At 45.5% G+C, this 22974-nt stretch overlaps 1 protein-coding gene across 1 annotated transcript; it reads right to left on the bottom strand.

Annotated features, from left to right (window-relative positions):
- Positions 1-615: 615 nt before the first annotated feature.
- On the bottom strand, positions 616-18862 carry AMH (anti-Mullerian hormone). Its single transcript, XM_044283234.1, has 7 exons — positions 18451-18862; positions 17883-18052; positions 16798-16918; positions 9894-10011; positions 9222-9244; positions 1794-1819; positions 616-1561 (listed from the first exon to the last, which is right to left on the bottom strand). Exons 1-7 carry the CDS (start codon positions 18860-18862, stop codon positions 689-691), a joined length of 1743 nt encoding a protein of 580 aa, XP_044139169.1. The 3' UTR covers positions 616-688.
- Positions 18863-22974: the final 4112 nt, after the last annotated feature.

Below are 22974 nucleotides of genomic sequence, written 5' to 3' on the forward strand. Positions count from 1 at the left end.
GCACACTAGCCACATTATTACTAGTGATCATTTATTTTATTTTTATTTTTTTACCAAAAAACATACTAAAATGTGGATAGAAATGTGTTGTGACTTGGGCCACATTAGCTTCAAATGCATGGAACAGGACTAAGGAACTCCAATCACAGTTTATTAAATAATTAAATGGCTACACCTGAAACATTACATTTGGCCAAAGGATGAAGCGGCATGCTTATACATATACAACAGCCTCAATCTCATGAATACTACTAAAAGAAAAAATGACGAAGATTTACTGCAGAGCCCTATAATAGGGTAGGTGTAACCATGAAAGGTCAAGATGCAGCTATGGAGTGAAGATGATACAAGAAATACAAAGAAATAGTTTTCTGTTATATATGTGACCTAAACTACATATATACATGAAGAAGATTAACATAGTAAATGTGCCCTGTATTTTGCACATTTCATTTGTAAATCATTTTGATATTGCATATTAGAGGTTTTATAACCAAACATGCAAGAACTGAAGTCAAGGAATCTGGATGATGGGCCTAGAAAATCTCTTTACCATGATGGGCTTGAACTGTATGGCTTGGACTGCCAGTGCTCAATGTATATGAGTGTGTCCTCTATTTAAAAAATGATAAAAATTAACACTTTAAATTTGCTGTAAAACTGAATATGATAGTTGTATATAATATACCTATCTACAACCACACTCTTTGGCAACCATATTTGGATAGAGGTGAAGTCTAATGCCATTTTCATGTGCCACCATCAGCCACTGTTCTTGATATTGAACAGGTACACAACAAGGTGGTCGATCAAGGCTAGATTGTCTTCTCTCCTGGAGCTGGATGAGCAAAATTACATGGGCATGGTATTCACTTTGAGTGGTCTGTGGGAATCGGCAAGGCCCTACACAGTTGTTGATGTTTATTTCTTCTGGAAAATGGATGTCTTTATATTCTGGGTATGGTTTTAAGTTGATGGTCAGCTCCTGCAGGCGACAGTGAGGTTTGAGGCCTGCTCCACGGTTCTGTCGTGATAATTTTTTGCGGTCTTGCCAATAGGCACGAATTGTCTGTAACGTTTTAAGGAGCATCAGTGAATGCAGTTTCCTATGCTGTTTATTTCCCAACTGTGGTGACTGCTCCTCATCTATAGATAGATAGCTAACATTGAAGTGGCTATGGCAAGAGATAATAAGTTTTTGAAGAATTTGGACATGATCACCAGTTGAAAAGATATCTTTCATCTCTTCTAGCACCTCTTGTGTCTTTTCAGTGATTCTCTCTAGCAATGTCACATTCATTCTTTCGTGAATTCTATTAGCCAAAAGATGTTTGCTCCCAGGTAAAAAAAGAAACACAAGGGGTTCCTGAGAGTCCACCAACCACTCCAATGTCTCTACCTCTGTAACATTCAGCAGTTGAGGACGAAATTCAACATCACTTTCATCTTTAGGATCAAGAGACACGTGAATAGTGGAAGATGGTTTGGTGTTAGAAGGCATCAGAAGTGTTGAGAAACGGGATAGAATTTCCAGAAACTCATCCTTCATGGAATGAATTATCTTTTTCTGAACCCTGTAGAGATAAACATAGAAACCTGATGTATATATCTGTCCCAATGTAAGAAAAACATATTACATCAGAAAAAGCTAAATTGTCCTATTATCACACAAAATGAAAATCATTGTCTCCTGAAACTTATATGGCAAGATTCAGAAGTATGGTAAAGGGGCCTATCTTATTTAATTTTTAGTTTTGTTTAATTATTGCTGTTTAAGGACCTTTAAAAGATGCTATACATGTGTTGCTCTGATTTCTAACTTTATGGGCAGCACAGTGGCTTGGTCGAATCCGACCAAGATAAATATCTGCATGGAGTTTGTATGTTCTCGCCATGTTTGTGTGGGTTTCCTCTGGACACACTCCAAAGACATACTGATATTGATTACAGATGAGCCTCATTTGGGACAGAGGGATGATAATGTCTGTAAATCGCTATAATAAAGGGACCATAACTTTATAGGATGGCTGTTCAGAAAAATCCCAAATTAGCCTAGGGAGCATTTCTTTCCTCATACATTATAATGTCTCCTTGATGCCCCCATACAGTAATATCTCTTAGTTTCCCCACACAGAATGGGGTCACTGTTCCCCCCAATCTAATGGAGTGGCCCCCCTGCTGCTTCATTCATTCATTCATTCTCTATGGGAGTGCTGGAGCGATAATCTATCTTCAGCGCTCCCATAGAAAATGGGACATGCTAATAGTTAACCCTGATAAATGGGTTGTTCAGAGTGTGCCCATCATAGGTGCACATTGTCAGAAAGAGCACACTGGCATCATGAACATATATTTCAGTCAAATAAAACATTGGGGGTCATTTACTAAAGACCGGTGCTTCCCATATGGGTCTTAGTCCCTACACAGTGCAGCATTATGTTATGCCCCTGTAAATAGGGTTGTCACCATACCAACATTTTTATTCAATTTCGATCTCATGAAAAAGTATTACGATACTCAATACCATTTGATACCACACAAAAGAAAAATAAAACACAAAAAAAGCCATGCCCAATCTGCATTTTATGGAACGTCCAGCACATAATAGAGCAGTCCTATCCTACTTTTTGGGGGGACAAGGTGACAAAAAAGTTGCAAATTGCGTGTTTAAAAAAAAAAAAAAATCTGTTACGGCGTTCACCGCATAGGAGATATTTTATAGTATTTTAATAGTTCGGACTTTTTGGGACGCGGCGATACATAAAGGGATTCTGGCTAGATCGCCGCTAGCATGTCCGCAATATACCTGTCCCATAGCTCTGTGTGGTTTTATGGAGTGTAAAAAATGATTTTATATATATATATGTAAATAAGCCTGGTAAGGAGCTTAAGGGGCTGTACTAACCGTTCTGGAGCCCAGCCACATCCCCCTGTGAAGGAGCCCAGCACCGCCTGTAACCAGGAATCTTCTCCTTGCTCACGAAGTCAGATCACCATAATCTCGCGATGCGCAGTTCCTTCCTTGAGGCTGATGCCAGCACAGGGAAGAAACACTATCCCGGCACTGCGCATGCGCGAGTTCGCACATTGAAAGATTACGGCGATCTTACTTCCTGAGCAAGGAGGAGATTCCTGGTTACAGGCGGTGCAGGGCTCCTTCACAGGGGGATGTGGCTGGGCTCCAGAACGGTTAGTACAGCCCCTTGGGCTCCTTACCAGGCTCATTTACATATATATAAAATAATTTTTTACACTCAATAAAACCACACAGAGCTATGGGACAGGTATATTGTGGGCATGCTATCGGCGATCTAGCTGTGCATGTCCGCATCTCTATAGGGTAAAAAGAGGTGACAGAATCCCTTTAATATTTTTTTTATTGTTTATATATTTTTATGTTTTTTTTTTTTTTTTACTTTTTATTTAATATTTTTACACTATCCCTGCTGCCCTGTGCTTTGTGCATACAGCAGCAGGGAGATTACCATGGCATCCAGGGCTTCAGTAGCGTCCTGACTGCCATGGTAACTGATCGGAGCTCCTCAATTTCACTTCTGGGGTTCCGATCGGAAACTGCCACTGCCATCAATTGATATTCTTAGTAGGAGGGGACCCTGTGGCCACTGCCACCAATGAAGATAATACTGGGGTTGGGGGGGCGCACTGCCCCACCAATTATTTTAATTCTGAGGGGAGGGGTGGCGCACTGCGCCACCAATGATTATGATATGAGGGGAAGGGGGAGCACTGCACCACCAATGAAGATAATATTGGAGTAGAGGGGGAGGGGAGTTTCCGGTAGGCCACCGGCCGGTCCTGCCACAAGTTTTTAATTTTTTTATTACGGCGACGGGCACTGCGTTGCATCGGGCGGCTGCAGCACTGCCCAGGCTGGCGCATCTATGATTGTGCACCGCCTAGGCACAGCCTGAAGAGAGGGACTGACACGAGGGAAGCGCCTCTAGTATAGCATGGCAGAGCTCTGTTCGGTTCGCAGTACAGGAGCTATCGTTTCCTGTACCCGGCTGGACTGACAGGAAGTGCTCACTTAGTGTGCACTTCCTTTCAGTCAGGCCGGGTACAGGAAACAAATACTCCTGTACCGCGGACCGAACAGACCTCGGCCACGCTACACTAGAGGTGGGGGGGAATGAGAGTGACAAGGGAGGGGGGGAATGAGAGTGACAAGGGAGGGGGGGAATGAGAGTGACAAGGGAGGGGGGGAATGAGAGTGACAAGGGAGGGGGGGAATGAGAGTGACAAGGGAGGGGGGGGAATGAGAGTGACAAGAAGGGGGAGAGAGTGACAATAAGGGGGAGAGGGTGACAAGGGGCGGGGAGTGAGAAAGAGAGTGACAAGGGAGGGGGATAAGAGTGACAAGGGAGGGGGATAAGAGTGACAAGGGAGCGGGATAAGAGTGACAAGGGAGCGGGATAAGAGTGACAAGGGAGGGAGGGGGGAGAAGAGAGTGACAAGGGAGGGGGGAGAAGAGAGTGACAAGGGAGGGAGGGGGGGGGAAGAGAGTGACAAGGGAGGGGGGAGAAAGAGAGTGACAAGGGATGGGGTAGAAGGAGTGACAATGGGAAGGGAGGGGGGGACGGAGAGAGTAACAACGGGAGGGAGGGGGAGAAGAGAGTGACAAGGGAGGGGAGGGGGGAGAAGAGAGTGACAAGGGAAGGGAGGGGGGAGAAGAGAGTGACAAGGGAGGGAGGGGGGGAGAGAGAAGAGAGTGACAAGGGAGGGAGGGTGTGGAGAAGAGAGTGACAAGGGAGGGAGAGGGGGGAGAAGAAGTGACAGGGATGGGAAGAGGAGGTGACAGGAGGGAGGGGGAGAAGAAGAGTGACAAGGGAGGGATGGGGAGAGATAGAGGTGACAAGGGAGGGAGGAGGGGAGAGAGAGTGACAAGGGAGGGAGGGAGGGGGAGAAGAGAGTGACAAGGGAGGGGAGGGAGGGGGGAGATAGAGGTGACAAGGGAGGGAGGGGAGGGGGGAGAAGAGAGGTGACCAAGGGGGAGGGAGGGAGGGGGGAGAAGAGAGTGACAAGGGAGGGAGGGAGGGGGGAGAAGAGAGTGACAAGGGAGGGAGGGAGGGGGGAGAAGAGAGTGACAAGGGAGGGAGGGGGGGAGAGAAGGAGATTGACAAGGGAGGGAGGGGGGAGAAGAGAGTGACATGGGAGGGAGGGGGGGAGAAGAGAGTGACAAGGGAGGGAGGGTGGAGAAGAGAGTGACAAGGGAGGGGGGGAGACAGAGAGTGACAAGGGAGGGCGGGGGGAGAAGAGAGTGGACAAGGGAGGGAGGGGGGAGAAGAGAGTGACAAGGGAGGGAGGAGAAGAGAGGGACAAGGGAGGGAGGGGGAGAAGAGAAGTGACAAGGGAGGGAGGGAGGGGGGAGAAGGAGAGTGACAGGGAGGGAGGGGGGAGAGGAAGTGACAAGGGAGGAGGGGGGAGAGAGAGTGACAAGGGAGGGAGGGAGGGAGGAGAGAGGAGAGTGACAAGGGAGGAAGGGGGAGAAGAGAGTGACAAGGGAGGGGGGGAGAAGAGAGTGACAAGGGAGGGGGGAGAAGAGAGTGACAAGGGAGGGGGGAGAAGAGTGTGACAAGGGAGGGAGGGGGGAGAAGAGAGTGACAAGGGAGGGGGAGAAGAGAGTGACAAGGGAGGAGGGAGAAGAGAGTGACAAGGGAGGGAGGGGGAGAAGAGAGTGACAAGGGAGGGAGGGGGAGAAGAGAGTGACAAGGGAGGGAGGGGGGGAGAAGAGAGTGACAAGGGAGGGAGGGGGGGAGAAGAGAGTGACAAGGGAGGGAGGGGGGGAGAAGAGAGTGACAAGGGAGGGAGGGGGGAGAAGAGAGTGACAAGGGAGGGAGGGGGGAGAAGAGAGTGACAAGGGAGGGAGGGGGGAGAAGAGAGTGACAAGGGAGGGAGGGGGGAGAAGAGAGTGACAAGAAGGGGGAGAGAGTGACAAGGGGGGGAGAGAGATTGACATCCATCACAATGAACCCCTTGCACACATACACAGAAACACACAATGCACCTCTTACACACACACACAATGCACCTCTTACACACACAGACACAAACCTTGCAGCCCTTACACATACAAACACAGATTCACAAAACGCATTCCGTACACACATTCAGAAACACACAATACATACCTTATACACTGTGAACAAACTCATGGGTGGAACATGTAGGTGGACTTAAGGGTGGGCATTATGGGCATACTCACCGTCAGGCCCTGGGGCCCAGACCTTGAGCTGTGTAAAGGGCCCCAGAAAATTGAGCTGCTTCACGTTCTCCCAGAACATAGATTTTTGTGACCACAGTTACAAACAGCCTCCAGAGAGCCTGTTCTACACAAGACCAGAGGAGCCAGACTGCAGCTAGAGCCCATAATCATCCTCATCTGGTTGTAAGGAGGCAATCTAGTATATTATTCGTGGCACTAATATCTAATTTACCTCACATTAAAGGGACACTATAGTCCCCAGAACCACTGCAGCTTAATGTTCTGGATCCAGTGGACCATCACGCCAACGACACCCTGGATGAGGTAGGACCAGATTTTATTAGGACTGGGTAAGTGTAGCCATGCATTGGGCTTAGGGCTCTTTAACACGAGCGGATGCCATGCGGGTAAACAAGAAAATGTACGCTGTGCTGGACTGCTGGTATAATTACACAATGCTATGGGGCCGGTATGTAATTTTTTCCAGGGCTGGTTTTCATACCCAGTACGGCCCTGATGCTGCACCATCAATGAATATAATTAACCCCCACCTGGCCTCAGGTGCCGAGGGGTTTATTGACTGGGTTGGTGGGATCGCTGTGCTCTTGTCATTAAGGCTGGGTGCCGGCTGTGTAATACAGCCAGCACCCACCTCCTCCATTTATATCAATGGGTTAATTATATTCATTGGTGGTGCAGCGGCCACAGCCCCTCCTCCTCACTTCTATTCTCATGAGTAGTGCAGCGGCCACAGCCCCTCCCCTCCTCCTCACTTCTATTCTCATGGGTAGTGCAGCAACCACAGCCCCTCCCCCTCACTACTGTTCTCATGAGTAGTTCAGCAGCCACAGCCCCTCCCCTCCTCCTCACTGCTATTCTCATGGGTAGTGCAGCAACCACAGCCCCTCCCCTCCCCCTCACTACTGTTCTCATGAGTAGTGCAGTAGCCACAGCCCCTCCCCTCCTCCTCACTGCTATTCTCATGGGTAGTGCAGCAGCCACAGCCCCTCTCCTCCTCCTCACTAGTGTTCTCATGAGTAGTGCAGCGACCACAGACCCTCCCCTCCTCAGCGGCCACAGCCCCTCCCCTCCTCACTTCTATTCTCATGGGTAGTGCAGCAGCCACAGCCCCTCCCCTCCTCCTCACTAGTGTTCTCATGAGTAGTGCAGCAGCCACAGCCCCTCCCCTCCTCCTCACTACTGTTCTCATGAGTAGTGCAGCGGCCACAGCCCCTCCCCTCCTCCTCACTTCTATTCTCATGGGTAGTGCAGCGGCCACAGCCCCTCCTCTCCTCCTCACTTCTATTCTCATGGGTAGTGCAGCGACCACAGCCCCTCCTCTCCTCCTCACTTCTATTCTCATGGGTAGTGCAGCGACCACAGCCCCTCCCCTCCTCCTCACTACTGTTCTCATGAGTAGTGCAGCGGCCACAGCCCCTCCCCTCCTCCTCACTTCTATTCTCATGAGTAGTGCAGCGGCCACAGCCCCTCCCCTCCTCCTCACTTCTATTCTCATGGGTAGTGCAGCAACCACAGCCCCTCCCCTCCTCCTCACTACTGTTCCCATGAGTAGTGCAGCGGCCACAGCCCCTCCCCTCCTCCTCACTTCTCTTCTCATGGGTAGTGCAGCGACCACAGCCCCTCCCCTCCTCCTCACTACTGTTCTCATGAGTAGTGCAGCGGCCACAGCCCCTCCCCTCACTAGTGTTCTCATGAGTAGTGCAGCGGCCACAGCCCCTCCCCTCCTCACTTCTATTCTCATGGGTAGTGCAGCAGCCACAGCCCCTCCCTTTCTCATCACTACTATTCTCATGGGTAGTGCTGCAGCCACAGCCCCTCCCCTCCTCCTCACTATTGTTCTCATGAGTAGTGCAGCGGCCACAGCCCCTCCCCTCACTAGTGTTCTCATGAGTAGTGCAGCGGCCACAGCCCCTCCCCTCCTCACTTCTATTCTCATGGGTAGTGCAGAGACCACAGCCCCTCCCTTTCTCATCACTACTATTCTCATGGGTAGTGCTGCAGCCACAGCCCCTCCCCTCCTCCTCACTATTGTTCTCATGAGTAGTGCAGCGGCCACAGCCCCTCTCCTCCTCCTCCTCCTCACTGCTATTCTCATGCGTAGTGCAGCAATCACAGCCCTTTCCATCCTCCTCACTACTATTCATATGGGTAGTGCAGCAGCCACAGCCCCTCTCCTCCTCATCACTACTATTCATATGGCTAGTGCAGCAACCACAGCCCCTCTCCTCCTCATCACTATTGTTCTCATGAGTAGTGCAGCAGCCACAGCCCCTCTCCTCCTCCTCACTACTATTCATATGGGTAGTGCAGAGACCGCAACCCCTCCCTTTCTCATCACTACTATTCTCATGGGTAGTGCTGCAGCCGCAGCCCCTCTCCTCCTCCTCCTCACTGCTATTCTCATGAGTAGTGCAGCGGCCACAGCCCCTCTCCTCCTCCTCACTACTATTCATATGGGTAGTGCAGCAGCCACAGCCCCTCCTCTCCTCCTCACTTCTATTCATATGGGTAGTGCAGTAGCCACAGCCCCTTCCCTCCTCCTCACTACTATTCATATGGGTAATGCAGCAGCCGAAGCCCCTCCCCTCCTCCTCACTACTATTCATATGGGTAGTTCAGCAGCCCCTCCCCTCCTCCTCACTACTATTCATATGGGTAGTGCAGAGACCACAGCCCCTCCCTTTCTCATCACTACTATTCTCATGGGTAGTGCAGTAGCCACAGCCCCTCCCCTCCTCCTCACTGCTATTCTCATGGGTAGTGCAGTAGCCACAGCCCCTCCCCTCCTCCTCACTACTATTCTCATGGGTAGTGCAGTAGCCACAGCCCCTCCCCTCCTCCTCACTACTGTTCTCATGAGTAGTGCAGCAGCCACAGCCCCTCCCCTCCTCCTCACTACTATTCATATGGGTAGTGCAGAGACCACAGCCCCTCCCTTTCTCATCACTACTATTCTCATGGGTAGTGCAGAGACCACAGCCCCTCCTTTTCTCATCACTACTATTCTCATGGGTAGTGCAGCAGACACATCACAGTGTGGAGGGAGGGACTCTCTCCTTCTCCATTGTGCCGGCTGATGGGCGTACTGTACTGTAATGTGCGCCCGATGTTTTAGAGGCAGTCAGCACTGAAGTGCGACTGCCCCTATGACATCACTAAAATTCTGCGGTATTTAAGAAACGGCGATATTGTCATTTCTTAATACCGCGGTATACCGTAAATACCGGTATATTGCCTAACCCTAGGTATGAGTACAATCTAATTAAGATAGGTAACTGGATTGTTGGTAAGTGGAATAAAACATGCACTAACTGTACACATTAATCAGGTGGAGGACACAGCTTGCCTTGTAAATGAGAACCAGAAATTTAATTATTTAATTTAGGGGTGCCCAACCTGCGGCCCACCAGCTGTTGCATAACTACGACTTTCATCATGTCCAAACAGCCTATAGCCATCAGGGCATGCTGAGAGTTATAGTTTTTTTTAACAGCTGGAGGACCACTGGTTGGGCATCCCTGATTTAAATATACACGTACAATTAGATACTGTATATGAATTATATACATGAGAAGGTTAATACCAAACTGTTATACTTTTCCATCTGAAACAATATGCTCACCTAGTTACTGAGAAAGTGTGATCGGACCTTATGATGGGGCCATTGTGGCTTAAGACCATAAATATGACAGGTGTGATCTTGGTAAAGCACCTTTTATCCATTCCAAACAGGTGGCACACAAAGTCGGCAGTTGAAAGCGTAGATCCTAATAATCAAAAGGAAGAAACAAAAAAGTACATTAGAAAAGTAATTTCATAAGTGTTATTCTCCATTTTGTCAAATTAGTCTGACAGATTAGTCTATCTTGCTGTTAATGTTATCAGCATATACAGTGAAATACTATTCATTATTATACTACTAGCTGATGGACCCGGCTTCGCTCGGGTATATTTAATCTATTTAATTTAATGTTTGTGTGTATCGTTAAAAGATATCAACACTATCCACTATAGCAGTGACATCTACCGCACCCCACCCCCAAAACAGTGACCTCCACAGCCCCCCACCCCTTAACACTGACCCCCCACAAAAGATTTCAACACTATCCACTATAGCAGTGACATCTACAGCACCCCACCCCCAAAACAGTGACCTCCACAGCCCCCCCACCCCTTAACACTGACCCCCCCCCCCCCCACAGTGCCCCGTCCCTTAAAATTGGACCTCCACAGCAGCCCACCCCCTTAACTTTGACATTTACAGCAGCCTTCCCCTTTAACAGTGACTTTTACAGCATACCACCCCCTTGACAGTAACCTCCACAGGGGCCCTCCCCCTTAACAGTGCCCTTTACTGGATCGGGGTCGTGTCCTTTTGAACATCTTACTCTAAGACAGCAGCACTGTGCTCTCTGAGTGTGATCTGCAGGAAGAAAGTCACTCTTACTCCCACCTCTGCATCTGACAGAAGTTGATTTTTACCTTCATTTTTTAAATCCCTGTCGGAGTGGAGGGGGTGTAGCCTAACCAGATATGGGCGTGGCTTAGCGGGACCTAGAAGTTGATTTTTAACTTCATTTTTTTCAGTCGGCTGAGGTGTGGGAGGGGCGTGGCCTAACCAGATCAGGGGCGTATCCTTTTGAACAGCTCACTCTAAGGGTCCATTCACAAGTCCGTAGAATAGGTCCGCATCCATTCCGCAATTTGCAGATCCGCAATGCACTACGGACGTCTGAATGGAGCCTAAGTGTAGTGGAGCCTAAGTGAGTGTGAGCTGCAAGGAGAAAGTCACCCTGCCTCCCACCCCTGCAGGTGACAGAAGTTGATTTTTACCTTCATTTTTTCAATCCCCATCGGCTCAGGAGTGGGAGGGGGCGTGGCCTAACCAGATCAGGGGCGTAGCTTAGTGGGACATGGGGTCGGAGTTTTAAGTCTTTTAAGGGTGGACACATTGTGGCAGGGGGCGTGTCTGGGCTCCTTCCTGCAAGAGTGACGCCCCTCTGGGCACCTTACTGGCTCATTTGCATACCAAATAAACAGGATTTTCAGAGGATAAAAACATCTATTGCTGGAACAAAGGCACATGTTGAAATAAGGTGCTAAGTGCTATTAGGCCATGGCTTTACTTCAATAGCGATTATCCTGGTGACAGATTTCCTTTAAAGCTCTCCTATAGCAGTGAAGATAAATGGATGGGTTGTTATGGAAACCTGAAGTAAAACTGTATGTGGAAGCTGAAGGACCTGAGAGCTTCTATTGGCCGATAAGGGTCATATGACCAAGCTTCTATTGGCTAATGCATTTTTTGGGAATATCTCGGGTACAGTACAGTCCTAGAGAGCTAAGGGCTCTTTCACACTTGCGTTCTTTTCTTCCGGCATAGAGTTCCGTCGTCGGGGCTCTATGCCGGAAGAATCCATAATGCATTCTGAATGGAGAGAAATCCGTTCAGGATGCATCAGGATGTCTTCAGTTCCGGACCGGAACGTTTTTTGGCCAGAGAAAATACTGCAGCATGCTGCGCTTTTTGCTCCGGCCAAAAATCCTGAAGACTTGCCGCAAGGCCGGATCCGGAATTAATGCCCATTGAAAGGCATTAATCCGGATCCGGCCTTAAGCTAAACATAGTTTCGGCGCATTGCCGGATCCGACGTTGAGCTTTTTCTGAATGGTTACCATGGCTGCCGGGACGCTAAAGTCCTGGCAGCCATGGTAAAGTGTAGTGGTGGAGCGGGGGAGCAGTATACTTACCGTCCGTGCGGCTCCCGGGGCGCTCCAGACTGACGTCAGGGCGCCCCACGCGCATGGATGACGTGATCACATGGCACGTCATCCATGCGCATGGGGCGCTCTGACGTCATTCTGGAGCGCCCCAGGAGCCGCACGGACTGTAAGTATACTGCTCCCCCGCTCCCCACTACTACTATGGCAACCAGGACTTTAATACACTACGTGCAGAATTATTAGGCAAATGAGTATTTTGACCACATCATCCTCTTTATGCATGTTGTCTTACTCCAAGCTGTATAGGCTCGAAAGCCTACTACCAATTAAGCATATTAGGTGATGTGCATCTCTGTAATGAGAAGGGGTGTGGTCTAATGACATCAACACCCTATATCAGGTGTGCATAATTATTAGGCAACTTCCTTTCCTTTGGCAAAATGGGTCAAAAGAAGGACTTGACAGGCTCAGAAAAGTCAAAAATAGTGAGATATCTTGCAGAGGAATGCAGCACTCTTAAAATTGCAAAGCTTCTGAAGCGTGATCATCGAACAATCAAGCGTTTCATTCAAAATAGTCAACAGGGTCGCAAGAAGCGTGTTGAAAAACCAAGGCGCAAAATAACTGCTTATGAACTGAGAAAAGTCAAGCGTGCAGCTGCCAAGATGCCACTTGCCACCAGTTTGGCCATATTTCAGAGCAGCAACATCACTGGAGTGCCCAAAAGCACAAGGTGTGCAATACTCAGAGACATGGCCAAGGTAAGAAAGGCTGAAAGACGACCACCACTGAACAAGACACACAAGCTGAAACGTCAAGACTGGGCCAAGAAATATCTCAAGACTGATTTTTCTAAGGTTTTATGGACTGATGAAATGAGAGTGAGTCTTGATGGGCCAGATGGCTGGATTGGTAAAGGGCAGAGAGCTCCAGTCCGACTCAGACGCCAGCAAGGTGGAGGTGGAGTACTGGTTTGGGCTGGTATCATCAAAGATGAGCTTGTGGGGCCTTTTTGGGTTGAGGATGGAGTCAAGCTCAACTCCAAGTCCTACTGCCAGTTTCTGGAAAACACCTTCTTCAAGCAGTGGTACAGGAAGAAGTCTGCAAGGTAAGAAAAACATGATTTTCATGCAGGACAATGCTCCATCACACGCGTCCAAGTACTCCACAACGTGGCTGGCAAGAAAGGGTATAAAAGAAGAAAATCTAATGACATGGCCTCCTTGTTCACCTGATCTGAACCCCATTGAGAACCTGTGGTCCATCATCAAATATGAGATTTACAAGGAGGGAAAACAGTACACCTCTCTGAACAGTGTCTGGGAGGCTGTGGTTGCTGCTGCACGCAATGTTGATGGTGAACAGATCAAAACACTGACCGAATCCATGGATGGGAGGCTTGAGTGTCCTTGCAAAGAAAGGTGGCTATATTGGTCACTGATTTGTTTTTGTTTTGTTTTTGTTTTGTTTTTGAATGTCAGAAATGTATATTTGTGAATGTTGAGATGTTATATTGGTTTCACTGGTAAAAATAAATAATTGAAATGGGTATATATTTGTTTTTTGTTAAGTTGCCTAATAATTATGTACAGTAATAGTCACCTGCACACACAGATATCCCCCTAAAATAGCTAAAACTAAAAACAAACTAAAAACTATTTCCAAAAATATTCAGCTTTGATATTAATGAGTTTTTTGGGTTCATTGAGAACATGGTTGTTGTTCAATAATAAAATGAATCCTCAAAAATACAACTTGCCTAATAATTCTGCACTCCCTGTAGTGTCCTGGCTGCCATAGTAACACTGAACGCATTTTGAAGACGGATCCGTCTTCAAATGCTTTCAGTTCACTTGCGTTTTTCCGGATCCGGCGTGTAATTCCGGCAAGTGGAGTACACGCCTGATCTGGACAACGCAAGTGTGAAAGAGCCCTAAGACCTGCTCTAAAACCTTCCAGGACACCTGATTTACCTGTGTGCCAAATTTCGGGATTGTAAATGCGACGGTGCGAATTCCTTTAGCGGACACACACATACACACACTCGGCTTTATATATTAGAAGATTGGTGAGTAAAGCACTCCTCCAGACTGTGGGTGGACATACCACCTTTAGCAGGCACAGTTTCATAGAGATCCAGAGAGGAAGAGGGGCAACCCAAGTAAGAAAGGCATAACTGTTGACAATGATCCTCAGCCGTATTGCTAAAATTATATCTAAAATTTTGATTAAATTTCCACTTTTTTTTTAATGCCCTGGGGCCATGGCAAATGGGTTGTTAGCTTAGTTGGCGGAACTTGATGCCATGTGGGCACAAGCCTACTAGTGGTGGGACTGGTGCTATCAAGGTCCGGAGGCCAGTGTATTGCCTGCTAAAAAACAAGTAAATTCTACTTCAGTATGGTTGAAGTGTTTGGGTTATCTTGGCAGTGTGAATTTAATGGACAGTGTGTAGATATATACATATATATATATATATATATATATATATATATATATTATGATAAGTGAAATAAGCACTTTGAGTAATGCGTGTGGCAAAGTGTGAATGGCATATGTATGGGTGACATGTATGTTAGGCAATTATCGAATGCGTGAGTGACTTGTATACAGGGCTGTCTTTACCAAGGGGCAAAAGGGGCAGTTGCTCCTGGGGGGCCCAAGGCAGCTGCCTCTTGAGCCCTGCTAGCCACTGCCCCAGGTGTCAGGCTGTCAGCTACACAGGGGGTGCTGCCATGCCATGCCTGCCGGCACTGAGTCCATGCATTGTACTGTTAGAGCTGTGAATGTGATCTAGGACCTTAGATGACATCATCACCATGTGACCAGTAACCTAGCAATATTATTGGTCACATGGCTATGACGTCATCACAGGTCCTAGCAGGAGTGTTGCAGAAGTTAACTGTGGAGCTTTTTTGTGTGAAGATTACATCAGAAAAAGGTGACAGGGGCTGTTATGCTAATATACTGTAAACTACTGTATAGTGGGGTGCTGTATACTGTGGGGGGACTGTATACTGTGTGGGACTGTATACTGTGGGGTGGGGGCCTGTATACTGTGGGGTGGGGGCCTGTATAGTGTGGGGGACTGTATACTGTGTGGGACTGTATACTGTGGGGGGCCTGTATAGTGTGGGGCCCTGTATACTGTGGGGGCCCTGTATACTGTGGGGGGACTGTATACTGTGGGGGGACTGTATACTGTGTGGGACTGTATACTGTTGGGGGCCTGTATACTGTGGGTGGTGTATAGTGTGGAGTGCTATACTGCTGCACTGTATAGTGTGGGGGGCTGTATCGTGTATAGTTTGGGATGCTCTATACGGTGAGGTGCTATACTGCTCTACTGTATACTGTGAGGTGTTGTATACTGTGGGGTGCTGTATACTGTGGGCTGCTATACTGCTCTACTATATACAGTGGGGTACTGTATAGTGTGGGGTGCTATACTGCATACTGTGGGTTGCTGTATACTATAGGGTGCTATACTGCATACTGTGGGGTGCTGGGGTGCACTGTAACACTAGGGTGAGCCGAGCCCTGGTCTCCTTCCTGCAGAGCGGTGCCCACTTCCAGCCTGAGCCCAGCTGCCCAGAGCACTGATCCTGAGCCGCTGGAGTCTTCAGTACTGTAAGTATTTACAGTCATTCACTGTACTGTACCAGATGTGTGGATTTTTTGTGTGTGTGTTGTGGTGGAGGGCGTGATTGCCTGCTAAGGTGTGGGAAGGCGGGATCCAGGGGGCCCAAGTAAATTTTTGCCCAATCAATATTAAAGACGGCCCTGCTTGTATAGCATGTATGGAATGTATGATTGACGTGTGACAAATATACAGAATGTATGGAATGTATTACATTAATTGTAGACATTATTATTTGCTGCACAGGCCACTTACACATTAGATACATGTTGCACACAAATCTGTATCTAGTGTGGGTAAGTGATGTGTGTGCAGTGCGTATATAATGTATTTGACTGATGTGTGAGTGTTATGTGCCTGGCATGTGCCTCATGTGTGTCATGTGTGTCAAATGTTTGGCATATATTTATGTATGGTCAGCATGTGTCTGAAGTGCAAGTGGTGTGTGTAGCATGTACCTCAGTTGTACAATGAGTGTGAGTGTGTGTAGCATGTGTCTAATTTGTTGCATTGCGCGGAACGTATCAGATGTGCAACTGATATGTATATAATATGAAGTTTTTAGCTTGGTTTCCTTTAAGGGGAGGAGAGTTCAGACAGACTAGTCGCACAGGGTCCTTTTAGTATCTGCCTGTATTATATATCGTTGTAGTTTTGGGTAACTTAAAAAGGTTAAACTGTATTTAAAAGTATTAATAGTCTTATACAGAGATTAAACATTTCCCTGTACAAATAAAACATATCAAAAACATGACTATATAGTGCATATACTGTACATACATTGATACAACATGATACTTTAAAAATGCTTAAAGGGGTATTCCGAGATTTCAATACTGATGATGCTTCTGTGAGCTCCGCAGCCTTCTCTTAGTTTTCCTAGGCGCAGCTCAGCCCTATAGAAGTGAATGGTGCTGAGCCTAATACCAAGATCAGCCATTGCACAATGTATGGCGCTGTGCTTGGTGAGCTGAGAGAAGGCTACAATGCTCGCAGGATCACCGGTGCCTTCTCAACCAGCTGATCGGGGAAGAAGGGGGTGTCCTGGGTGCCAAACCTTCACTGATCAGATACTGGTGACCTTTCCAGTATTAAAGTCCTGGAAAACCCTTTTAAATGTCTCTCTCTATAGAGACTATACACCTAGTGAGTATCACAAGGCATTAGTGTTCATGTCTTTATTTCATACCATCTGAATATTTTTTTACTTGAAAGGATGTGTTGAGTCTTAGGTCCTCTGGTTCAGCGCTTATAGCCTTCTCATTCAGCCTGACAACAAGATATCGAGTTCCCGATGACAAGCAAACAACCTACAGCAAAAAAATTATCAGAAAACAGTGTTTTCCTGCTATGTGACGCAAGGAATAATGACCACCTCACAGATGTATTGTTTTATTCTTAAAGGTGGTTTAGCTGTACCAGATATGTTTGAAATATGTTTATCTGATTGTATAAGACCCATTAGACCTGATGTATATGCAAGGTCCCAATTCCCCATTTTTGCCAAATATAGTATTAGATCTCTGAAGGAGGAAGAAAAAAAAAAAAAAGATTTCTTCCCTATTTAAAAAAAAACACAAATCTGTAGAAAATGGAGACATCAGATTAAGGACGCCCTAAAGCTGGGATCATCAACCTTCAGCACTCCAGGTGTTCTGAAACTACAACTCCCAGAGTGCTCAGTTCACTTCTATGGGAGTTAGGGCTCATGCACACAAACGTATATTATTTCTGTGTCTGTTCGGTTTAGTTTTTTTGCAGACCACAAAATACATCCAGTCGTGTGCATGAGCCCTAATGCCTCATTCACACGTCAGTGTTTTGGTCAGTGATTATGAGCCAAAACCAGGATTGGAGCCTCCGCAGACATAAGGTATTAGGGAAAGATCTGCACCTGTTCGGTGTTTAGAGCTGCACCTGGTTTTGTCTCACTATCTCTGATGGAAATCACTGACCTAACACTGATGTGTCGATGAGGCTTTAGAACAGGCATCCTCAAACTGCGGCCCTCCAGCTGTTGCAAATGTACAACTCCCAGCATGCTCGAACAGTCTACAGGTATCAGCCTACAGCAGGGAATTCTGGGAGTTGTAGTTATACAACAGCTGGAGGGCCGCAGTTTGAGGATGCCTGCTTTAGACGAACAGCCAAGCATGTTTGCAAGTTTCACAGCAGCTGGCATGGTGAAGGTTACTGATTCCTGCCCTATAGTATTACAACCATAATTTAACAAGTATTCCTGGTGACCCTGAAGTAACTGTTCTCATAACTTACCTGACTTTGTGGGATGGCTTCCCCAGAGATCATGACCTTCGATCCCATTGTAAGGTTGTTTGTATCAGGATAAAAAACAGCTATGAGTAAATGCAAATGCTGAAGAAAGGGGGGAATATGTTGCTGCACTGGTCCTTGAAAATTGAAGTTGGTCTCAGTCTCCCAGTCTTCTGTAAATAAGAAAACATGTATGATTATAATTATTAACAAAGTGAGGATGCAGAATACAAGCATGTTCATACAAGCCATAGCGATGAAGAAGCCTCACTGAAAGGACACTTTCACATGGTCAGTATTTTGCATCACTATTTAGAAGCCAAAACCAAGAGTGGAACCTACAGAGAAAAAATATAATGAAAAGATTTCTGCCTCTCCTATATTTTGCACCAACTCCTGTTTTTGGCTTACAAATAATGAAATAAAATACTGACCAAATACTGTGTGAAAGAGGCCTAAAACAAAGTTGGAGATGACAAGTGATAGGCCCACTGCTGAATTTCACTGACGTTGCTAGACATTATTCTTGAATTGGATGTTATCAGTTGGATGGATGAGCTCATACACATACCTTTTTGAAGATGCAGGACAACAAGTTGTTTTCCTTCAGGTTCTGCAATGAATCTTGCAAATTCTTTTATAGCTCCTTTATTGTCAGCCTGTGCCTCCTCTGGGCAAATTCCAAATAATGCAAGATCTTCCCTTGAGTTCTGCTTTATTCTGTCCAGAAAACCAGTTTCATACTCTCTGAGAAACCCAAGGGTCTCTAGGTTTCCCCAACGAGTGCCTATGTTTCTTCCACATCCTTGGAACTCCAATGAAGCATCCTTAACAATTAAATGATCACCATGAAGCATGTCTTGTGCCAAGACTAGATGCCTCTCCTCATCCATGGGCGCCAGTTCTCTTTCCTGCACATTGCTAGGAAATGTCTGGCAAAAAAATGGAAAGAAGAAACAGAACAAAATCTGAAAAATCCCCATCCCTGTTTGTAAATACAATAAGGTAAAAGAGTCTGAAGTGTCAATACTATTTAGGACCTGTTTCTTTAAATATGTCCTGGATTACAGGCATCTTTCAGAAAGACCACTCTCCAATTAGACGGCTCAGTTGGTACTGTCACACCCCAGGTGCTTTAGTTGAGAAAGAGTAAGCTGCCAAAAAACTGTACAAAAGGGAGGCAAGTTCTCTTGTTTTGGCCAAGGCTTAAACCTTGAACAACCTGTGGGATGTATATTCCCAAACTGAGTTCTCCCATGTGTGTATATTTGTAATGCAGATGGGCTAGGATTGCTAGCAAAGTATTTTTAGATTGCTGCTTCTGTGAAAGAATGTCCTGTACCTTGGCCTTGAACATGGTCAGGATAACAATACTTCTATTGAAGGCGCCTCAACTCTTAATGTGCTGTCCTCATGGTTGAATGCCAAAAAGGGGTCAAGCAGAATATATATGGTTATTATAGAAGCAGAGATATGTTAGAACCAGCTGTCAGAGACTAATTGTAGCCCATATCAGTTGTATCCTGATATGATTCTTCTATAGACTAATGTTTAGAATTAAAGGAATGTGCTCATGAAACTATTCATTAATATATTTTCCTGGCCTTGAAAGTCAATGTGTCTTCATTTCTATCAATTTTTTCTTATGTTACATTGTTCATTAGAGTAAATTATATATATTTTGGGAAATATGTTTTCATGTTATTTGCTTTACTAGTGTTTATAAATGGATAGCACATTGAACTATTTATTTCAATAGGGCCATGCACACATCCATATTTTTCATTGTTCTGGTGGCCCATTCCGCAAAACTCACCGCAGGTCCTATTCCTGTCTGTTTTTGCATATCTGACTCTCCCACTGAAGTCTATAGGGGTAAGAGTCTTACCAATAAAAGGATATAAATACTAAAACATAGCTTTGAATTGATGTTTATAAATATTTCACAATACAGTATAAATAAATGCAAACAATGAAAAATCAGCTCTCCAACATAAAGGAACCAATATGCTGGTATAGATGGCTGTAAAGGGTTGGAGGGTGGGATGCTATCACATTCACCTTATTGTGCCCTGAACTAACACATTCATGTGGGATGGAGTGAGTGTCTCAAAAAGGGCAGCCCTGTATTTAAACCTACTAATACAATTTGTTAAACCCCCATCTCCTAAAATATAAGTAGGGCAAAAAGAGGAAAATATAATCCACCAATAATAAGATAAATAGGAGAGCTAAGGAGTTCACATCAGCGTTCAGCATTTCTGTTCTTCTGCTCTGTTATAGAAGCAGAACGAAAAGGACGGAATTGGCACATAACTGAGCCGAAAGGAGCCTACGAGCCCGATAGACTACGTCAGCAGTTTTCATCTTTATGGCTGAATAAGGCCATTTCCTTTGGCTGCTTTATTTAAATGGTTACTGTTTTTGCATGTATACCAGCATATGGTATTCTAATATTGTTTGCTGTCCCACATTGGGCTAATAGGACAACTCTTTTGCATTGGAGTGCTGCCATTCTCGTTTTTTCTGTGAATATTGTTTGGATACTCATGGTTGCTTAGTGCTAAGGCGCATATGCATAAAAGTGGCGCACTCCTCACTTAATAACTGCAGAGTTCCAAACCTCCTGAACCTAAATCTGAAGTGAAATACATTAATATAGCTTACCACACCCACTTTTCAAAAACTGGAATGAGTGGTGTAAAAATGCAGAAAAGTTTTGTGCAACTAAGCCCAAAAAGTTGCAAATCCCTACTTTGAGACGTTTTGACACCACCAGAATTATGGAGTAGAGGGTGTGATAAATTCCTTTCAATAACTGCAATAGTTGCAAACCTCCCTTGGTATTAACATCAGTACAAAAACTTTGGGCTGGAAGCTTCATGGCATGAGTTTCCATGGTCAGGCAGCTGCATGCAAGACTTATATTAGCACGCACAATATAATTATTTATCAATTATTTATCAAGACCGGCGTTCCCACACAGCAGTCTTGATTCCTGTGCACCTGAAATGCGCCTAATTTTTTAAAAGGCAAGTGCCTTTTAATAGGTGCAAAATTAGGCGCATGTCGGGCAGTTTGTGCACCGCAAACTGGAGTCTATGCTATCCTACTGGCATAAGTTATAGTAAAACTGGTGGGCTGCGTGAATTGTAAATTTTGGGAATATTTTGGGGAGAAATTTGACTGTCCTACAGAGAGCTCTGATCTCAACCCCATTAAACACATATGGGATGAACTAGAATAGAGAATGTGAATCAGGCTCTCTCATCCAAAATAAGCGTCTGATCTAAAAATGCTTATATATACAGTAACATGCAAAAGTTGTAGGCAGGTGTGGAAAACATGCTGAAGAGAATGTTTACTTTTCTTTACATGAAGAGACAGAAGGATCTGAGCAAGCCTACATCCAAAGATGTTCTGTTCTACAAGATGTTTGGAACAACATCCCTGGGGATTCCTTTAAAAACTGTGTGAAAGTGTACCTAGAAGAACTGATGCTGTTTTGAAGGCAAAGGGTGGTCACACCAAATATTGATTAGATTTAGATTTATCTTTTGTTAGTTCACTTTGCATTTTAATTGCTAAAAATAAACTAACACTATAGTTTTGAAAGTCTTCTTACTCTGCAACAATTTCTCCCACACCTGACTCAAACTTTTGCACAGTTCACTGTATATATACAGTGCATTTGTAAAGTCTGTTGTAGACTTGTACTAAAATAAAATAAAATTCAAGTTTTTCCCCATCATTCTGCACTAATGCCCTATGATGAGCAAGTGAAAATAGAATGCTAGAAATCTTTGGGTGGGACGGCCAGCTCTAGGAAGAGTTCTGTTTGTTCCAGGCTACTTCCATTTAAGAATTATGGAGGCCAATGTGCTCTTTAGAACTTTCGGTGCAGCAGAAATTTTTGATCCTTTCTCCAGATCTGTGCCTCCATAAAATTCTGTGTCAGAACTCTACAGGCAGTTATTTCTTCCTCGTGGCTTGGTTTTTGCTGTGATATGCATTGTTAGCTGTCAGACTTTATATAGAAAGAGGTGTGTCTTTTTAAATCATGTTTAATCAAATGAACTTACCACAAGTGGACTCTCGAGGATGACCAAGAGAAATAGGAGGCCCCAGAGCTAAATTTAAAGTGTCATAGCAAAGGGTCTGAATACTTATGTCCATGACATGCAATATTTTAGTTTTTACTTTTTAAAAATTTGCAAACATTTTTAAAATTCTCTTTTCACTTTCTCATTATGGGGAAACTGAGTACAGACTGATAGGGGAAAACTTTATATTTTTTTTAGCACAAGCCCGCAACATAACAAAATGTGAAAAAAGTGAACCGGTCTGAAGACTTTCCAAATGCACTATATGTATATGAAAGAAAATATTAAAATATATATATATACAAATATATATATACCTGACCTGGAAAGTGAAAAGATAAAATATCTAAAGGGAGTTAAGATAGTGATCTAAGTAGTGATCACTAACCTGTCATGAGCATCTGCACTACTGGTACAGTGAGAAAGCCCATTGGAGGCATGAATGACTAGCAATAGTATTCAGTGAGGAAAACAGGTTCTTTTTTGGTCTTTCTACTAATTATGGCAGCATCAGAGTTTGCAGGAGGGCTGGAGAACACCTACTGCTAGCATGCATAGTGTGGAAACAGGATCAACAGCAGGTGTGGGGCACCATTAACTACCATGCCAGTTCCAGTCTGGTGTTCACGGAGGGAGCATTGACCATCATTTGGTATGTCTAGGACAGGGATGCTCAACCTGCAGCCATCCAGCTGTTGTAAAACTACAACTCCCACCATGTCCTGGCTGTATGCTGTCCAGGCATGCTGGGAGTTGTAGATTTGCAACATCTGGAGGGCCACAGGTTGGACATTCCTGGTGTAGGACATCACAGAACCAGTCCTACTGTCTTTTTTTTACTCAGTTAGGAGATGTGGTGCTAACAAGATTACACTCTTTGAGGTTTCCAGGAGCTCTCCAGGCCAACTCGATCTCCAGATCTTTCCCCTATCAAGAATGTCTGGCACTGGATGAGGCAATAGATCTCCCATTCACAGCAACTACCTCAGGTG

This window comes from Bufo gargarizans, chromosome 1 (assembly GCF_014858855.1).
Source record: "Bufo gargarizans isolate SCDJY-AF-19 chromosome 1, ASM1485885v1, whole genome shotgun sequence".
NCBI classification, from domain to species: Eukaryota; Metazoa; Chordata; class Amphibia; order Anura; family Bufonidae; genus Bufo; species Bufo gargarizans.